This window comes from Callithrix jacchus, chromosome 7 (assembly GCF_049354715.1).
Source record: "Callithrix jacchus isolate 240 chromosome 7, calJac240_pri, whole genome shotgun sequence".
Classification (NCBI taxonomy): Eukaryota; Metazoa; Chordata; class Mammalia; order Primates; family Cebidae; genus Callithrix; species Callithrix jacchus.
The window spans coordinates 30,099,429-30,117,732 of record NC_133508.1 but is presented as its reverse complement, the minus strand read 5'-3'; the positions used below and the strand labels follow the sequence as shown (position 1 = coordinate 30,117,732).

General features: G+C 46.5%; 1 protein-coding gene across 18 annotated transcripts in view; it reads left to right on the top strand.

The window, feature by feature from the left end:
• Positions 1-18,304, top strand: part of JCAD (junctional cadherin 5 associated) — a 106,242-nt gene that overhangs the window by 52,932 nt on the left and 35,006 nt on the right. For 3 of the 18 annotated variants that reach the window (XM_035307060.3, XM_078329739.1, XM_078329740.1), the window contains 2 exons: positions 1,242-1,353; positions 14,630-14,968. In XM_035307060.3, coding sequence (XP_035162951.1) covers positions 14,688-14,968 — 281 coding nt within the window. In that variant the 5' untranslated portion in view covers positions 1,242-1,353; positions 14,630-14,687. Of the gene's footprint in view, positions 1-1,241; positions 1,354-2,102; positions 2,227-10,699; positions 10,881-14,629; positions 15,030-17,393; positions 17,434-17,913; positions 18,144-18,304 lie in introns of those variants that run through there. The other 15 variants (XM_078329748.1, XM_078329747.1, XM_017974157.5 and 12 more) reach the window with 12 other exon arrangements.

The window sequence follows — 18,304 nt, the reverse complement described above, 5'->3', positions numbered from 1 at the left end:
CAACTTACTTGTCTTTCAAAGTCTTCCCTGGTGGCTGCAACTCAAACAGCCGCAGTGGTGCAAGTATTAGTGGCAGTAGCTACTCTTTTCTTTTCTCTTGAGACAAGTGATCCTCCTGCCTCAGCATCCCGAGTAGCTGAAATTACAGGCACTCGCCACCACACCTGGGTAATTCTGTATTTTTAGTAGAGACGAGGTTTCACCATGTTAGCCAGGCTGGTCTCTAACTCCCAACCTCAGATGATCTGCCTGCCTCAGCCTCCCAAAGTGCTGGGATTCCAGGCGTGAGCCACTGCTCCCAGCCACCATTTTCTTCATTGTTACATGTACCTGAACTAAGTGATAAGAAGGCATCATCTCATTGAATTTTCATGACTCTCCTATGAGATGCAAACCATCATTACCCCCATTTCATTAGAGAGGAAAGTGAGACTAAAGGAAGTAAAGTACCACATCTTGAAAGTGGCAGAGAAGCCAAGCCCGGGACCAGAGCTACCTGGCTCTCGAGCCCCTGATCATGCTGCCTGCTGTCATCATCCTCATCTGGTTTCCTCCCATGCACTCTTGATAATGCACAATACAGCACTCAATTACATTGTTCGTTCTTTTCCAGCAATAGAGTGTTCCACTTTTTTGCTCTGTTAGATTATATGTTCCTAGTAATCATGAGGAACATACAATTCAAGAGAACAAAGAAACGACCTTGCTCTGGTGGTTCAGAGCAGGGGTCTTGGGCGAGATTCTGCAGCTTGCCACTGTGCCCTTCCTTGAGCCGGTTTCCTCCTCTGCAAAGTGGTACCCACATGGTCAAACCGTAATGAAGATTAAAAGAAATAATGCATATGAAGGGCTCAGGCATGGTGATAGAGCAAAAAAGGTTACTTATTGGTGTTCTGACAGCAAATACACTTCGAAAATCATGATGGCTCAGTAGTTTTCTGAAAACTCATTTGGCAAGAACACCAGTCTGCTGTGCTATCCATGTTTTGTCTGGGTGGACTTAACTAACATTCCCTGTCTCTCCCCAATGCATCAGCAATATTTCACATTTTTTTGTCTTCTGTCTGCCTTCCAAAATTATGAAAACGTTTGCCTTGAGCAGACCCAGGCAGCAGTCTAATCTTTCTGACCCTTCTCACTGTAAGAGAAACATGGAGTGGGTCTGGGGTCAGGAAATGTTCACTCTGCTCTGAACCATCCCACTCACCTCCTCCTATCTCCCCTCCTACCCTACCCTGTAGGAATCCTACTCCTGGCATCAGTTTCCTCATCTGCACCAGAGAGGACGGGCCAGCTGATCTGAAGGTGGCTTCCAGCTCTCTAGCTGACTCCAAGACTTTTCTTTTTAAAGAAGTAAATCCTAAGCTGTTGTCACCATCACTGTTTTCTGCTCTTCATAACATCAATGTGTTATGTGTGTGTGTGTGTCTGTGTGTCTGTGTGTATTGCTGTACTGTGTTCCTGTGTATGTATGTATATGTGTCAGTGTGTTTGGCTGCATCTGTGTGTGACTGTTTATGGGTGCGTTTGTGTGCACCTGCGCATGACTGTATATGGTGCGTTTGTGTGTGTCTGCGGGTGACTGTGTATGGGTGTGTTTGTGTGCACTTCTGTGTGACTGTATAGGGGTGCGTTTCTGTGCACTTGTGTGTGACTGTGTGTTTGTGTGGACTTGTCTGTGATTGTGTGTTTGTGTTCTGTATATGTGTTTGTGTGCACCTGTTTCCTGTGTATGTTTCTGTGCATCTGTGTGTGGGTGCTCATGAGTGTGTTTGCATACATCTTTGTGTGTGTGTAACTGTGTGAGTGTATGTGAATATGTTTGTATTTTCTGTGTATCTGTAAGAGTGTGTGTGTCTTTGGACATTTGCACAGGATTGACGTGGCCCAAACCCAAGTGGCAGGAAAAGAGGAAAGGGTGGTCAAACCACCTGTGCCTTTCCACACGACCCACGCAGGCTGCCCCAAAAGCCTAGGCAGCTCCTGGCCTGGATACCGCCCTTAGCGCAGAGGAGATGGGCGGGGCGGGGCGGGTCCGGGTGGTGGGCGTGGCGGGGCGGAACGGGGCGGGGCGGGCCCGCGCGGTGGGCGGGGCGGGCGGCAGTGCTCCGGGCATGCTCGGCCGCGGCGGCTGAAGGCGGGGCGGGTAGCGCTAGTGCCTGGCCGGCCGAGCGGCGGCGGCGGCGGCGGCGGCGGCGGCGCGAGGCGGCATGAGGGAGCCGCTCGGTAAGTCCCGGCGTCTCGCCTTCCTGGGTCCCACCGTCCATTTGGGCCGCTCCCACGGCGCTTCGCGGGCCTCACCCGCTGCCTCCCGCGCTCCCCCCAACTTCTCCAGCCTGGACGTCGCTCCGATCCCAGCCACCCCGGCGGTGGGGGATGTCCGCACCCCCCGCCGCAGCCCCACCCGGGCCCCCAGCGCGGTGCCTGGCCCCGCCGTCTCGGGATGGGGGGCGCCTGCCGGGCCGGGAGGGGCATCCCGTCCCCTCAGGTACCCCGCTCGGGGCGCGGGGGTCCCAGGGCGGACACCGCGGGCCGCGGCTGGCGTTAGCGCTCGCGTCGCCCCTCGGCTCACGGAGGGCCCAGGAGGCGGGGGTCGCTCACTCCGCTCTCGAAGTCGCCCTCCCCAGCGTGTGTCCACCAACCCCTCCCGCGCCCGCGCGCCCCGACCTCGCGGACCTCACCCCGGAGCTGACAGCTGGCGCGCGGGGTCCTCGAGGTCCCGGTTCCCACGCTGCCCGGGCGGTCGGGACTGCCCGGGACGGTGGGGGCTCCCGCCGCGGCCCGGCTCCGGTCTCCGCGCGGTCTGCGCTGAGGATTAGGGCGCTAATCGCGGCTGCCTCCCAGCGAGTGCCCGGGGCCGCCGGGCTCCCGGCTGCGCGTGGGGTGGGAGAAGGGCAGGAGCCCCGCCTAGGAGTGCTGTAAATCCCGTTAATCAGCTCATTTATGGGATCTGAAGCCCGCCCACCCAGAGTCTCTGCGCTCAGATCTCCGTCGGCAACCTCTGCTTCCCCTATCCCCAGTCGGGGTCCGTTCACCCCCAAAATTCCAGGGTTTACCTCGATGCCCTGGCCACAGTGGGGCACAGCACCAGCAGCTAAAAGCGCCCCTCTCGCATACTGTCAAGAAGTAGAGCGCCTGGGATTCTTCTGGGCGTTTGTAAAGAACCTGTGATTTCACTACTGAAGAAAAAAATAAAAACGAGAACTTTAGGCCAGCGCTACCTGGGCATGTCCTGGTGTTTGCTCATTCACGTGCTTCAGAAGAAGCAGAGACCTTGGGGGAATTAGCGTGGGCACGTCACCATCCTACACCCACACCCACTCTCCCACCCCCGCACCCTCCCCACCCGCCTCCCGTGTCCTCATTCCCTCCCCAAATCCAGTAGGTTGGTCTTAGTCTTGGGGAGAGGGGTGGGGCCGTGCAGACCACACAACTCCCGGAGTTGCCTGTCCTGACAGTTTAATGTGTTTTCCCACAACTTGTTTTCCTTCTCCAGCGTTTTGTCTTTTCGGATTTACAAAGAATAGACATCCCAGAGATTGAGGATGAGGGTTGCAAAATTTAGGGGTTTGGGGGAAGGGACCCGATGGGTAGGATTCAGGCAGTCTGCATGGTGTAAACCTTGTGGTCTTGGGTTGTACAGGTAAAACTCTGGGAATGTCCCAGGGCGTTTTAGAATTCTAAGACCACCCAGCAAGGCACGAATGCATACAGGCTTTTTTTGGAAATCATATGCAGCTTCTATTTCATGGAACTTGTGTTGGTTTTCGTGTGAAATTGGGAGTTTGGTAAAGTCGTTTGGTTTTCCATAACGTTCTGTGGATTGGGACTTAATTATTTACCTTGACATGAGGTATCTAATTCTTAGTCACCAGCTTAAAAGGCTTCCTGAAGTCTCTAAGTGTGGCTCTGGGCATGCAGCGTGTAGCAAACTGTTACTCCGGCTGGAGTGGGTGAGCAAATATTTGTTGAACAGAGGCCTTTAATCTACTGGGCCTTCCTCCTGTAAAACTTCACCCTTTACTGCAGAGAATGGAAGGTCAGGCCCTTGGCAGACCCAAGAATTAGGGGATTTGGGTGGGTGGAGAAAGCCTGTTTCAGGAGAAAAGAAGTTTGGCCTGAGTGTCCACAGGCTCTGGAGGACTTGACAAACTCATCAGGGTTGTCTAATAACTCATCTGAGTGGTCACAGACTCCAGAAACCTGTGGTCTGTTGTTTGGTAGCTATAAAATGTAACGGGGTTGGGAGGTGCACAAGGAAGATAAATAAGGACCAATTGTTTTCAGTTAAAAAAAGTAAATATGAAAGGATTCTTGTAGTCTTGATTTTTAACATGCAATTTAAAAATAAATCCTAGGAATTCTATCACTACAGAAAGCCCAGAAGTCTGTGGCTCCCCTGAGTTCTCACTGCCCAGTTTGGGAGGACAGTAAACACCAGTCATCCTTAGGAGTCCGGGGGTTTTTCTTTTAATGAGCTTGGCGAAACTCCACGCTAATTAATCTGAAGAGAGTTTAGAATACAGAGCGTTGGAGTGAAAGAATTGTTCTGTTGTGGTTTTTATTTGATAAGCAAAGACTATATCCCTGAAGTCCTCTGGGCCTATTGCTGGACCCATTGGTGCAGTTTACTTGGGTTTTTAACAGATGTTGTTTTTCCTCCTTTGGATGACAAGGGTTATCTCTCCCATTAAAACCTTGCTCTTGTGCTTTGTTTCAAGGCCCTGCTGATTGAAGGAATGTTGAGGTCCACTCACTTGCAAAGGCAGGCAGCCCAGGGAAAGGGAAGGACAGGAGAGACTGGGCTTTGATATAGTCTTTAAACACTAAATGGTTTACAAAAATACAGGAACCCCTCCCTCAGATACTGAAACCTCAATTATCTTGATTTGAATTGAAGGTATCTTGTTTAAAATCTGGATTATTACCTTTACTTTCTGGAACTGAGTATCTTTTTCAACATACTTTCCGTAGATACACTTGGGAATAGTCTAGCTAAACTGGCAGATTTGTTACCAGATCATGAAGTATCCTTATAGTTTTGTGCTTATTGGTTGTCTTCATAGTTTATCTGTAAAGCTTATTTCTTCTGTATGTAAATGAAAGAATTTAGATACTGTTAGGAAGAAGCACCAAGATGTATTCCGAAGAAGGGGGGAGAAAGAAAGAAAAACAAGCAACTTGTCTGTATAGGAAGAATAGTTAGAGAAACAGAAACCAGATTGTTGCTACTGGTTATCTCTTGGCACGGTGGGGTTACTAGGAACTTTTCCTTTTTTGTTAGCACTGAATTTTGCAGTCTTTACCTTTGAAATCACTTTACATGCCTTTTGCACTTAGAAAATAAATAAAAATGTAAAGATTATATGAAATAATTTAAGTTGAATACTTTTTTTTTTTAATTTTTTATTGGATTTTAGGTTTTGGGGTACATGAGCAGAGCATGCAAGACAGTTGCGTAGGTACACACATGGCAGTGTGCTTTGCTTTTCTTCTCCCCTTCACCCACATTTGGCATTTCTCCCCAGGCTATCCCTCCCCTCCTCCCCCTCCCACTGGCCCTCCCCTTTTCCCCCCAATAGACCTCGATGTTTAGTACTCCCCTTTCTGTGTCCATGTGTAAGTTGAATACTTTTATAAAGACTTGGCTCTTTTTTATTCTAAAGATGTCTAAAAACAAAACCAAAAGTGGGGTAAGTTTATTGGAATACTTTAGGTATCTTTACATGTGGAGCTTGACATATATGATGATAAGGGCATAAAATTCTAACCTATGATGATGATGTTTTACAGCTATTTATTGCAAATAGCGAAAAATTCCAAAAGATTTAAAAGTCTTATCCAGTTTGAGTCCTTTCTTAATGACTTCTAATCTTTCAGAAATGTTAATAATAAGGTACTTAGGGTTTCACAAAAAATATTGCTAGCCAAAGCAGTAATAGTGTGTCACAGAATTTAGAGATGAAAGAGAAGACAAGGAGAGAGTGTGTGTTTCTAAGTGTATATGTGTGTGTGGTCACATCAGTAGTGGAAAGAAGAAAAGAGGAGTCAGATAATAATACTTATGAAAACAATTCAGTACATAATGTTGGGGACTTTTTCTTCTTTTTCTTTTTCTTTTTTTTAACAAATGCCTTAATACTTATTAAAAATTGAGTGCATAATATTGGGGACTTTTTTCTTTTTCTTTCTCTTTTTGAACGAATGCCTTAATACCAATCCACCCCAGCAAGATTAACGTTCCAAGATCCTTTTGATCTTAGACCCAAGTTTTCCAACTCATTTGTTTTTTGTCACCTTAAACAAACCTAAGGTTGTCCTCCTAAAATGATTACTTCACAGATTAAATATGCTTTTTTACATCTTGTGAGATCTGAACAACGGGAGTGCCTTGGCAGAGTTGGTCATCACACGTGTGGTATGGTAACAGCAGTCTGTGAGAACTTGCTGTCCCAGAACTTCAACTGAACTGTTGCATTACTTTATGATTAAGACTGGAAGGGGAAAGAGCAATTCTATTGTTCATAGGGAAACACACAATTCTACCCTTAGGAAAAGAATCTGTGGAAAGCATTAAAAACCTCCGTATCAGCTAGCAACATGCTCTATTCTGGTTTGTTTTATGTCTTGGCAATTTACCTCTTGTTTAAAGAAAGTACTTTGTTATATATTATTAATCATAGCATTAGACCTAAATGTTGTCAGTTGAAGAGATATTTATACTGAACTGCCAACAATTTGAGGGACCAATTACATCTTAAGCATGGAATGTCAGTGAATACAACGGAGAAGTTTTAGGTCTTTTAGAGGAGTAACTGTCTAATTAAGACCTTTTTAGAATGCTGGTTGTAACCTTGTATTAGATTTCTTCAGCAGCACATGTGATTTTGGCTTCCTGGAAACAGGTTAAGAGTCTCTCTGGCAGATATGGCTTGGGTACCATGTACTAGAGCCTTTGAAAAATTTACTATTCATTTATTCTTTTCTTCAGGTTTCTTTTATTGTCATTGAGTCTTCCAAATACATAACATTTTTAAAGATGTGTTTTCCTAATCTAACCTAAGCAGCATTTCATTTTTGAAAGTTTTTTTCCTGATGATGAAATAGTTATATACAACTTAAGTTATAATGTAATGTTAGTAATATATTAACTAATGAAACGATATTATTATATATGTTGTTATATGTACTTAGGTTAATATTAAGTCTAAATTGCCAATATTTAACTATTTTTGACCTGCAAAATGACAATTTCATATGATTGGACCTGATACATTTAATGACAGAACATCGTTAAGATTCAGTAAAGTACCAATAAGGAAATTTTTTTAAAAACTCTGAGACCAGTACCTCTGCCGATATTTTGGTATGTCTCCTTTCAGGGTTTTTCTCCTTTCCAGTGTATATGTATATAAGCAAATTTGGTATGACATTGAATGGAGGGTTCTGTATCCTGTCTTTATTATTTAGCATGATATCATTAGCATTTCTCTGTGCTGTTGTATACCTGAGAACATAATTTTATGTGTGTGTGTGTATTTTATAGTCCACCATATGGATATACCAGAAATTTTTTTTTTTTTTTTTTTGAGACCAAGTCTCTTGCCCAGGCTGGAGTGTAATGGCAGGATCTTGGCTCACTGCAACTCTGCTTCCTGAGTTCAAGCGATTCTTCCTCCTCAGCCGCCTGAGTAACTGGGACTACAGGCACGCGCCACCATACCTGACTAATTTTTCTTGTATTTTTAGTACAAACAGGATTTCACCATGTTGGCCAGGCTGGTCTCAAACTCATGACCTCAGGCGTTCCGCCCACCTTGGCCTCCCAAAGTGCTGGGATTACAGCTGTGAGCAACTGTGCCCAGCCCAGAATTTTTTAAAAATAAATTAGACATTTAGCCTAATTTTGTTATTATTGTAATTAACACTTGGATAAATATCCTTATATAAAACTATGTGTATCTCTGATTATTTCATTAGGACGGATCCTAAGAAGTGAAATTATTCCATAGGGTTTCAGATGTTTAAAGATTTTGTTACATATTAATCACTTTTTTTAAAAAAATTTGAGACAGGGTATTGCTCCGTTACCCAGGCTGGAGTGTAGTGGCACAATCTCACTGCAACTTCCGCCTCGGATTCAAGGGATCCTCCCACCTCAGCCTTCTAGGTAGCACCACCACGCCTGGCTAAGTTTTGTATTTTTAGTAGAGATGGGGTTTCACCATGTTAGCAGGCTGGTCTCAAACTCCTGAACTTAGGTGATACTCCTGCCCCAGGCTCCCAAAGTGCTGGGATCACAGGTGTGAGCCAACTCACCTGGCTAATCACTTTTAAGAAGGGAAATACTCATTTTCATTTACATATAGCCTGCACCCCCTCGCTATTTATACATAACACAAACAGAAGAGCCCTTACAGCTGGTCATGCCCTTCCCAATAACATACATTGCTTTTTTTAAAAACTTTAATCATCTTGTAAGGGGATAATGGCAATTTGGTTTAATTTACATTTCTTTGATTACAGGTTAGGGTGATCATGCTTTTCATCTTTTTTTTTTTTTTTTTTGAGACGGAGTTTCGCTGATGTTACCCAGGCTGGAGTGCAATGGCGCGATCTCAGCTCACCGCAACCTCTGCCTCCTGGGTTCAAGCAATTCTGCCTCAGCCTCCCGAGTAGCTGGGACTACAGGCGCGCACCACCATGCCCAGCTAATTTTTGTATTTTCAGTAGAGACGGGGTTTCACCTTGTTGACCAGGATGGTCTCGATTTCTTGACCTCGTGATCCACCCGCCTCGGCCTCCCAAAGTGCTGGGATTATAGGCGTGAGCCATCGCACCCGGCGTATTTTTAATAGCGTATTTGTGCCTCTTTTTAAAGTTAATTTTTAGTTTGTGTTCTAGGCCAGTTTTAAAAAGGAAAAAAGTTTTGGTTGATTTAATGAGTTCCTTAGTGTTTTGTTTCCTTTCACTGTCTTGAGATCATTGTAATTGTAAATATGAGAATTAAAATGTTTATTTTTATAATTGGAAAGGGAGGAGAAAATGGTACCTGTTAGATGGCATTCATTTGCTGGTCTCAACCCCTAGTGAGGAGAAGATCCATAATTGAAATAATACCACCTAGACAATAGCATCCGCAAGGGAGGGTGCTGACTGGGTCTCATATTCTTCAGCCCAGTGCCTGGCACATCCCGTGTAACACAAGTGCCCTGATGAATTTCCGTTGGCATAAGCGTGCCGCGCCCGCACTCTGGGATGGAGAATTGCTGGGTGTTTCGCTCCCGGCCTGCATCCCCCCAGCCCACTACTTTCCTCTTTGGGTGGCCATTTATCTCTGCTCTCTTGGGTGGCCTCTGCATGGATGCTAATAAGGCCAAGGTCAGAGGTTCTGTCTCCAGATGACCTATTTAGCCCTATTCTGTGTCATGGCCACAAGCTGTACTCTTTTTCCTGGGGCAGCTGACTTTGATGCTTGCTGCTGTTTGCAGGCGAGAATAGGCTAGAAAGAGGGGGCAGCTTCCTAGAGCTAGAAGAACCCTACAGAACCTCTAGTTCGGCCTTCTATTTTACTCTTTCAGGAGAAGACTAAGACCCAAAGAGTTCTCTCCTTTCCTCCTGTGCAGTGGCTGAGGCTTGATTCAGTTCACAAACACCATGCACCATGGAGGAAAAGACACTCATCCCAACAGCGAAGGGGGAGGTAACCCAGCCCCATGCCCAATGCAAGTGGATCGTTAGCAGCAACTACCTAATGTTATAATCCCTTCCATTTGAATAGACATGATAGAGCTCATATTTAAAGAACTTAGAAAAGGTGCCACCTGCCCGACACGGTGGCTCACACCTGTAATCCCAGCACTTTGGGAGGCTAAGGCAGGCAGATCACCCGAGGCCGGGAGTTCGAGACCAGCCTGACCAACATGGAGAAACCCCGTCTCTACTAAAAGTACAAAATTAGCTGAGTGTGATGGTGGGCGCCTGTAATCCCAGCTACTTGGGAGGCTGAGGCAGGATAATCGCTTGAACCCAGGAGATGGAGGGTGCAGTGAGCCGAGATCATGCCACTTCACTCCAGCCTGGGGAACAAGAGCAAAACTCCATCTCAAAAAAAACCAAAAAAAGGTATCACCCAATAAGATCGCTGCAAGTGGTCTTATTCAGGTTCTTTGGAAGGACAAATAATCACTCTCTGATGAAAATCCATTTGATGGTGATAATTTGGGGAAAGAGAGTTTTGTGAGACTAGGTTGGTGAAATCAAAATCAAAGTAGCTGTCATCTTTTCAAACCAACAATTATTTCCAGTTTCTATATTTCTATTAATGGAATGATCATTGTCCTCATCACTGAGGCCAAAATCCTTTGCATTTTTTCCCCTGAAAATTACTCTTATTATTCCTTTTTTTCTTATCCCCTCTTCCAGCCCCCCTTGCGTGTTACAATAGAAAGGACTTGTAACTACAGGTTCCCCATCTGTTCTCCCTCCATCCACTTTAGTCTTCTGCTTTCCTGCCAGATTTCCCTTGCCCAAACCCATTTGTTCTTTGCTGTTGTCTACTCAAATTAAGTCCAAATTCTATTAATGCTGCAGATAAGAATGGCTATTTCTGTATAGGACATTTTGTTTTCTTTAAGAATTTATTCTTTTAAGTTGTTTATCTCCCACTTATTATAGATGTTGTTTGTGTGCATTTCAGTTTCATACAACATGTTTTATGATAATAGCCCCATGTTATTTATGAAAAGCTCAAAACCCGAAATGATCAAAGAGGACGGTGAAGGTCACAAAGCAGTTGCCCACGGTGTATTCAAGAATGAATCATATTACCGAGCATTGAGACATTAACACTGTCGTTGCCATCAAGACATTATAGTCAGGTGAGGCATCAACGCTTATGTGCGTGTGTGTGTGTGCTTGCGTGTGCGTGTGTGTGCCTGTGTGTGGTGTGTGAGAAGAGCCATCTAGAAGAGCCATCCTGCTCCTAGAGAATAAAGGAGTTTTTTTTTTTTCTTTTAAATACATGGTTTTTAATTTTAATGCTACCATGCCTTCTATCTTTCCTTATTTATGTTTATGGATTATTTGGTAAATTAGGAAATTTCCTTTTTTTTTTTTTTTTTGAGACAGAGCTTTGCTCTTGTTGCCCAGGCTGGAGTGAGTGCAGTGGTGTGATCTCAGCTCACCAAAACCTCCTCCTCCCAGGTTCAAGCAAATCTGCCTCAGCCTCCTAAGTAGCTGGGATTACAGGCATGTGCCACCACACCCAGGTAATTTTGTATTTTTAGTAGAGACAGGGTTTCTCCATGTTGGTCAGGCTGGCCTCGAACGCCCAACCTCAGGTGATCCACCCGCCTCGGCCTCCCAAAGTGCTGGGATTACATGCGTGAGCCACCGCTCCCAGCCTAGGAAACTTTTTGGATGTTAAGGAAGAAAATATAGATGGGTGAGCCTAAATTAGTAGCCTGAACTTTGAAGCTAGACAGAGCTAGTTTAAACCTTGGATCTAATACAAGCTGTGTAACCTTGGACTCTCAGCCTCAGTTTTCTTGTGAAAATGGAGACATTCTTGTCTACGTCAAGGAGTTCACTGGGAGCATAGAATGGATGACAGTGTGTCAGTACAGAATCTAGCACATTACAGATGGTCATGAATAGCTGATGTTATTAGTTCATGTGTGTTACAATTCTGGGTTTATAGTTCAGGTTTCTCCTTGGAGTTTGTAGAGGAAGAGATTATTGGACTGGGTGAGAGGGAAGAATCAGTTAACCACAATTGAAAGATATTCTTGCTAAATATAATTACCGTGCAAACACATAGCCATATTGGACCAGCCTGTCCAGCCCCAGTAAGAAAATGGCCCACATCTGTGTGTTGTGAGTGTAATGTCTTCTCTGCCGTTCTGACAAACGGACTGCAGCATGACCAGCTGTGTGCTACACATGCCTGTTCTCAGTGTATTCGATGGCCAGTTGGAGTATAGTGCAATTTGCTTTGATTTTAAAGAACCTGACATAGTAAGAGAGAGAAACTGAGTGTCGGAAGACCTACTGCTAACTTTAACTCAGATGCTGACCCTGTGTGTGAAATTGAACCAGTGGGCCTGGGGACTTTGTTCCAGGTTGCCAGGATTCTGTTACTAAGTCCTTCCTTTCCTTTCCCTTCCTTCCTTCCTTCCTTCCTTCCTTCCTTCCTTCCTTCCTTCCTTCCTTCCTTCCTTCCTTCCTTCCTTCCTTCCTTCCTTCCTTCCTCTCTTTCTTTTCTTTCTTTTTCTTTTGAGATGGGGTCATGCTGTGTCACTCAGGCTGGAGTGCAGTGGCACAATCTTGGCTCATGGCCACCTCTGCCTCCTGGGCTCAAGCAATTCTCCTCCTTCAGGCTCCTGAGTAACTGGGATTTTGCTGTCGTGCCTGGCTAATTTATATATTTTTGGTAGAGACAGGATCGCACCATGTTGGCCAGGCTTGTCTCAAACTCCTGACCTCAAGCGATCCACCCACCTCGGCCTCCTAAAGTCCTGGGATTACAGGCATGAGCCTCTGTGCCTGGCCTCATTTCTTTACCCTTGGGATAGTTCTACTCATAATCTATTTTAAATGCCAGTTCCCCTTCTCATACACATACACGTGCTCTTTAACTATTAAAAACCTAGCTCAGACATCTCTTTCTCTCATTTGTATATTTTCTCAGCAAGCATTTATTGAGTGCATATTGTGTGTGAGTTGCTGGGGATAAAGCATAGAACAAAGCAGACCCTGCCCTAAAGCCTGACTGTGTACCTGAGGCGCTGTGCTTGTGATGGGATCTCATGCCCTGTCAGCCCTCGCATGGTGGAACTTGCTCTGTTGAATCAGAACAAATGCTTGCTTCTCTGGTCCTTCCTTGTCTGTTGAAGCGAGTGACCCAAGTTGTACAATTTCCCGAAAGACATGCTGTAGAAGTGTCAGGAGTGGCAGAGTTGCTATGGAGATTTTTCTATTAGTACAGTGGCTGCCAGAGCTTGTCAGCTTCCATAAAATGTAGGGACATGATGGAAAATTATCAACTTCCAAAGTTTGATACTCTCCATGCTGATAGGCAAGACTTTCCCTGCTACTGTAATCTAGCAGGTGATGAAGAGTGAGGACAGGCAGAGCAGAACCGTGCGACAGACTGAGCTCCCAGTGACAGGAAGCACATGCCACAGGCGTCTTCCTTCACCTGCACATGGGCCAGCAGGCGTTTCCTGGCCATTGTTCACCGTGGCTGCAGCGGCTCTGTTTCCGTCTACCAGCGAAGTAGGGCTGAAGCTGGCTGAGCTTTCTGATGGGGCTGGCTTTTGTGGCTTTTGTGTGCCTCACCCAGGCCAGCATTACCGCTAGCCCCTGTGAAAGCAGCAATGGGCGGATCCGTCTGACCAGTCTGTCTTACGCCTTATCATCAAAGGGAAGACTTAGGAAGAAGGATGTTCTCATGTAGGAATAAACAGGGCGGCTCTACCTCTTCTGCACTTACGCAGGTTTCTGCCCATTTTCATTCTTCTTTGTAGGTACTCTTGTCTTTGTGCAACTTACATTGGAGGAAGTTGCTGCTGTTGATTCAGGTACTATAGCAGGATTTGGGTGTGGACATCCTTGGCTGAGAGATGCAAAAACTTTTCCCCAAGATCCACTGGGAAGAAATTTGGTTCATAAGTTTCCTAAGGAGGTTGGGTATGGTGGCTAATGCCTGTAATCCCAGCACTTTGGAAGGCTGAGGTGGGTGGATCACCTGAGGTCAGGAGTTCAAGACCAGCCTGGCCAACATGGTGAAACCCCCTCTCTACTAAAAATACAAAAAATTAGCCGGGCATGGTGGCGCACACCTGTAATCCCAGCCACTTAGGAGGCTGAGGCAGGAGAATTGCTTGAACCCAGAGGCAGAGGTTGCAGGGAGCCGAGATCACACCACAGCACTCCAGTCTGGGAGACAAGAGCAAAAGTCTATCTGGAAAAAAAAAAATGTTCATGAGGAAAAGAGAACTTTGGGATTGTGCAGTGAGTAGGGCGTATGTGATTGATCAGAGTGTTCGTTAAAATCTATTTTTGGCGGCTAGTTAACTGCCCTGGGGTGGCTGCCCTGGTGGTTGCTGTTTTGATCACTTCCGCTGAAGTGTATTGTGACTGTTGATTAAAGATCTCACTCTCTCATAGAGCAGAGGGTATGTCTACAAGATGAAAGCAGGGGCATGTCCTAAGATTAAGCTGGATATTGGTAGTTTCTCTTTTTAGAAACGTGAAGCAGCCATAGAAGCTCCCAGGTCTGTATTTTTTTGTCCCCACCCTTCCGCCTGCTGTCTGTAGGTGAGTGGGGTGAGGGGAAGGTGGACAGTGTTAATCACGTCACTGCTCAAGTGATGCCACATGCTCTTCTACCAGAGGCAGTCACCGAAGGCTGAGGTTCTCTAGAGCCAGAGCCGCTTCCACTTTCTACGTGAACAGAATGGAGAGTAATTTCAGGCAGAGCCATGCCCATGTCCCCTCTTTCTATGTGGGTTCTGTGCTGTGTCCATCGCTGTGGTCTGGTTTGATGGGGGTAACGGGAGGAGGGGGTGTCAGACTGAGCTCCAGGGAGAACTGGTCACAAACAGAGCTCTCTATTGTCCCGCAGTGCTGGGTCCTGCCACCACCATGGTTCCAGCAGTTGAGCTTTGCTGAAGCCGGGCATCATGTACAGTGTAGAAGACCTCCTGATCTCTCATGGATACAAACCATCGAGAGACCTCCCGGCACCGCGCGAGGATAACCCCAAGGGGCGCCAGGCAGCGAGGACTGGGACACGAGCGGGCCAGGGCCTGCAGAACGGGCATGAGGATGCCTCTGCGGCCCTTGCACATCGTAGGACACCCGCGGGGAAAGGACACGTGAGTGACTCCGAAAACCGCCGCAGCACACCAAGAGGCCACGGGGAGCCCCAAAGCGCCTCTGCTTCCAGAACCTCCGACGCGGGGTAAGAGTCACTGTCAACCCACTGTTTTCTTTTGACTCCGGAGTTTGGCAGCGGGTGACGTGTAGGTAAACTCTTTCAGCTCTGTATTTGTCTGGGGCCAAGGAGGGAGAAATGGTGTTAGACACAAGAACACTTTTTTGTTGTTGTTTAGAGACAAGGTCTTGCTCTGTTGCCCAGACTGGACTATAGTGGCGCACTCATGACTCACTGCAGCCCTGACCTCCTGGGCTCAAGTGATTCTCTCGCCTCAGCCTCTCAAATAGCTGGGTCAAGTGCGTACCACCACACCTGGCTAATTTTTATTTTTTGTAGAGACAGAGTCTCACTATGTTGCCCAGGCAGTCCTCCAACTCCTGGCCTGATGCAATCCTCCCCTCTCAGCATCCCACAGTACTGGGATTAGAGGCATGAGCCACCACACCCAGCCCAAGATCACTTGTTTCCACTGCGATATTCAGGGTGCTCCAGCAGCACTTAGCACAGGGTTTGGCCATAAGGGGCCTTCAATAAGCAGCCGTGAGTAAACACATTCGATCGTGCTAAATACGCTGTGTTAGGACTCTGCTTCTGGTTCCCTTGTAATCTCTTCATCTTACCTCAGATAGGAGTCATTTCAGAACTTTATAAAAGCGAGTTCATAGGCATGCACCCATTCATTGTATATTCGGGTTTCTTCTGAACACAAGTCAGTATTTTATAGGTTATGGGGAGTTGAAAAGGGGTCTGTTTTCCCCTCCGTTTGTAAAACAAAACTTTTCTTCTCGTGTATTCACATAATTCCTTTGGCTTCTGACCTGTCTTTTCCTTGCACACACACTGGCCCTAATGTGGGCATCCCATCTGAATCCAGCTGCGTCTGTGGGTGTTTCCTTACAACAAAAAGAGGGGGCGGGTTGGCTAGGGGAACAGGATGGTAAAAAAAAGAGAATTTCGGAGGCTTGCCACAGAGCCAGGCTGGAGAGAAGCCCTGAGACCTTCTCCCATGCAGTTTCCACCTGGGGGAAACCTTTGTCACTTCTTCCTAATGCTGCATTTGCCTTTAGTGTTGCACTGGGGCCAGGCACAGACTGGGGAAGAAGAGCTCTGAGGCTACAGAGCACGTTATGTAACTGCATGTCAGCAGCTAGATATGGACGAAGGACACAGATGGAATCAGGGGCCTTTCTGCAGAGAAACAAACGCACACACAAAATGGGCAAGTCTGATGGGAAGGAACGTGCCTTCCATGGTTACAGGTCACCTTTGCAGAGAAAGGACCTTCCTTGTTGGTTGACAGTTTTCAGGCAAAAATGGAAAGGATTTTGTTTTCAGTGTCAGAGCACTTAACACATTATTGGACAAAAGCGAAGGTGAAGCCCTTGTTTTTGCCCAGTGTAGTGAAAGCAGGTTTAGGTTGCCAAGTCAGATTGCCTCTGCAGTGAGGGGCAAGACGAGTCAGCGCTGATGGAGCCAGGCTCAGGCGGAAAGCCGCAGTGAAGAAGGGGCTGGAAGCTGTTTCCCTTTCACCTGTGCTTCAGAACTCACACCTGTGTCAGGTACTTTCATGGGCTTCACTTTCTTGGCCACCATATTCCCTGAAAGACGTGCCCAGCATGGAGCTGGAAGAGGGGCTTATGGAGGAGTTGGCTGAGGGTTCAGATAGTCTTAGTGACTGCCACACAAACTGGCGCTTGTGTTTTTTTGATTTTTGGTGGTTTTTTTCCATGCCTTCTCTTGTTTCTGCTTTCGTGCTGAGTATATCTGTACCTTCCAACTTGCATTTCAAGGTACTGAGGTGGTACCTTGTCTCCTGTTTCTTTTGTATCTTGTACAGAGTCTTACAGTACTGGGCATACGTGGTCATTTAATGCACGCTCATGAATCCCATTTAGTCTTTCCCCCATTGTAGCAACTGTTGGAAAGCAGAACGGTCAGTTTCTAATGAAGTAAAGACAGGGCTGTGAATCCCTGCAGACGGACTGTGTAGGTTATGTGGGGCTCCCTTCAAACACGAGGGGCCGGATCAGAGTTGAGTCCCACGGTGGGAGGCATGAGAATCCCCTTTAGAATTCGGTGTGGGCAGTGAGGCTGCCAACCTCATCCACAACTAGCCCCTGGTGTGGTGACAGGTTCCTGAGGACCAGGGCGTAATCAGATCTGCAAGCTGCCTTTCTTTCCCATCCTGAGTGAAGGGCCAAGATAAGCGGCTTTCTGTAGCTTGGGGATGCTTTCATACAGATGACAGAGTTCTCGGCCTGTTGTCCACGTTGCCAGCATCCGCTGGTTCACTTAGGTGGTATTGAGCAGCTTTTGGATTGAAGGTTGGCGCCTAGGATAGAAACAGCAAATGTATGCATGTTTGCAAGCATTCATGCCAGTGCCCCAAGCCTCAGAGACTGGTTACAAAATTCCCTGCGTGGAAATGAAAGAGTTTTTTTTTCCTTAGGTACCCAATAGAGAACTGAAAATTGGAGGGAAACAGAAAGGTAGGCATGAAGAATCGTTTCTCCCCATCAGAAACAAAGTGCTTTTGGAGGAAGTAAACAGGCATCAATAGTTAACAGCTTAAATTTAAAAAAAGAAAAAATAAGAGAAGCCAGTACTACTATGGCTAATGTGAATTCTGAATCTGATGAATAAATGGTGCTGTCAGATCCCAGTCTTTGGTTACTCAAAAGCACAGCTGTGGTCTTGCTGCCTCCTCCATCTCACTATGTGGGATCTCTCGGTCTAGGGGGCACCTGGGGCCCAGGATAGCCCTGTCCAACTTGAAGCCATCAGTGTGATTGGGAAGGGACACGAGGGTTCCTCTTCTGCAGTTTCTTGGTTGAGGCTGCCCTAGGGTGTGTCCCCACACTTTGGGCCAGTCCTCAGCACCCCACTGATGTCCTAGGAAAGATGGAGGTCAAGGTCATTTAGAAGGCCACATGGGGTTGAATGAAAATGTGTTTATTTTATTCTGGCAGGATAGTGGAGACCCAGGCATGTTGGCAATGTTATTATCTTATAACCGAAGAGCATTGCGTTCGTCCAGTGTGTGCTGCTGTCACAGGCTGGGTAATTTATGATGAATGGAAATTTATCAGTTCACAGTTCTGGAGGCTGGGAAGTCCAAGGTCAAGGTGCTGGTATCTCATGAGGACCTTCTGGCTGTGTCATCCCATGGTAGAAGGTGAGAGAGTGAGAGTGAGATCAGGTAAGAGAGGGCTGAACTCACCCTTTTAAGAGGGCACCAATCCCACTGAGGAGGGTGGAGCCCTCATCAAACTCATCACCTCTTAATCCTGTTACAATGGTGATTAAATTTCAACATGAGTTTTGGAGTGAATAAACGTTTAAACCATAGCAAACACAAAG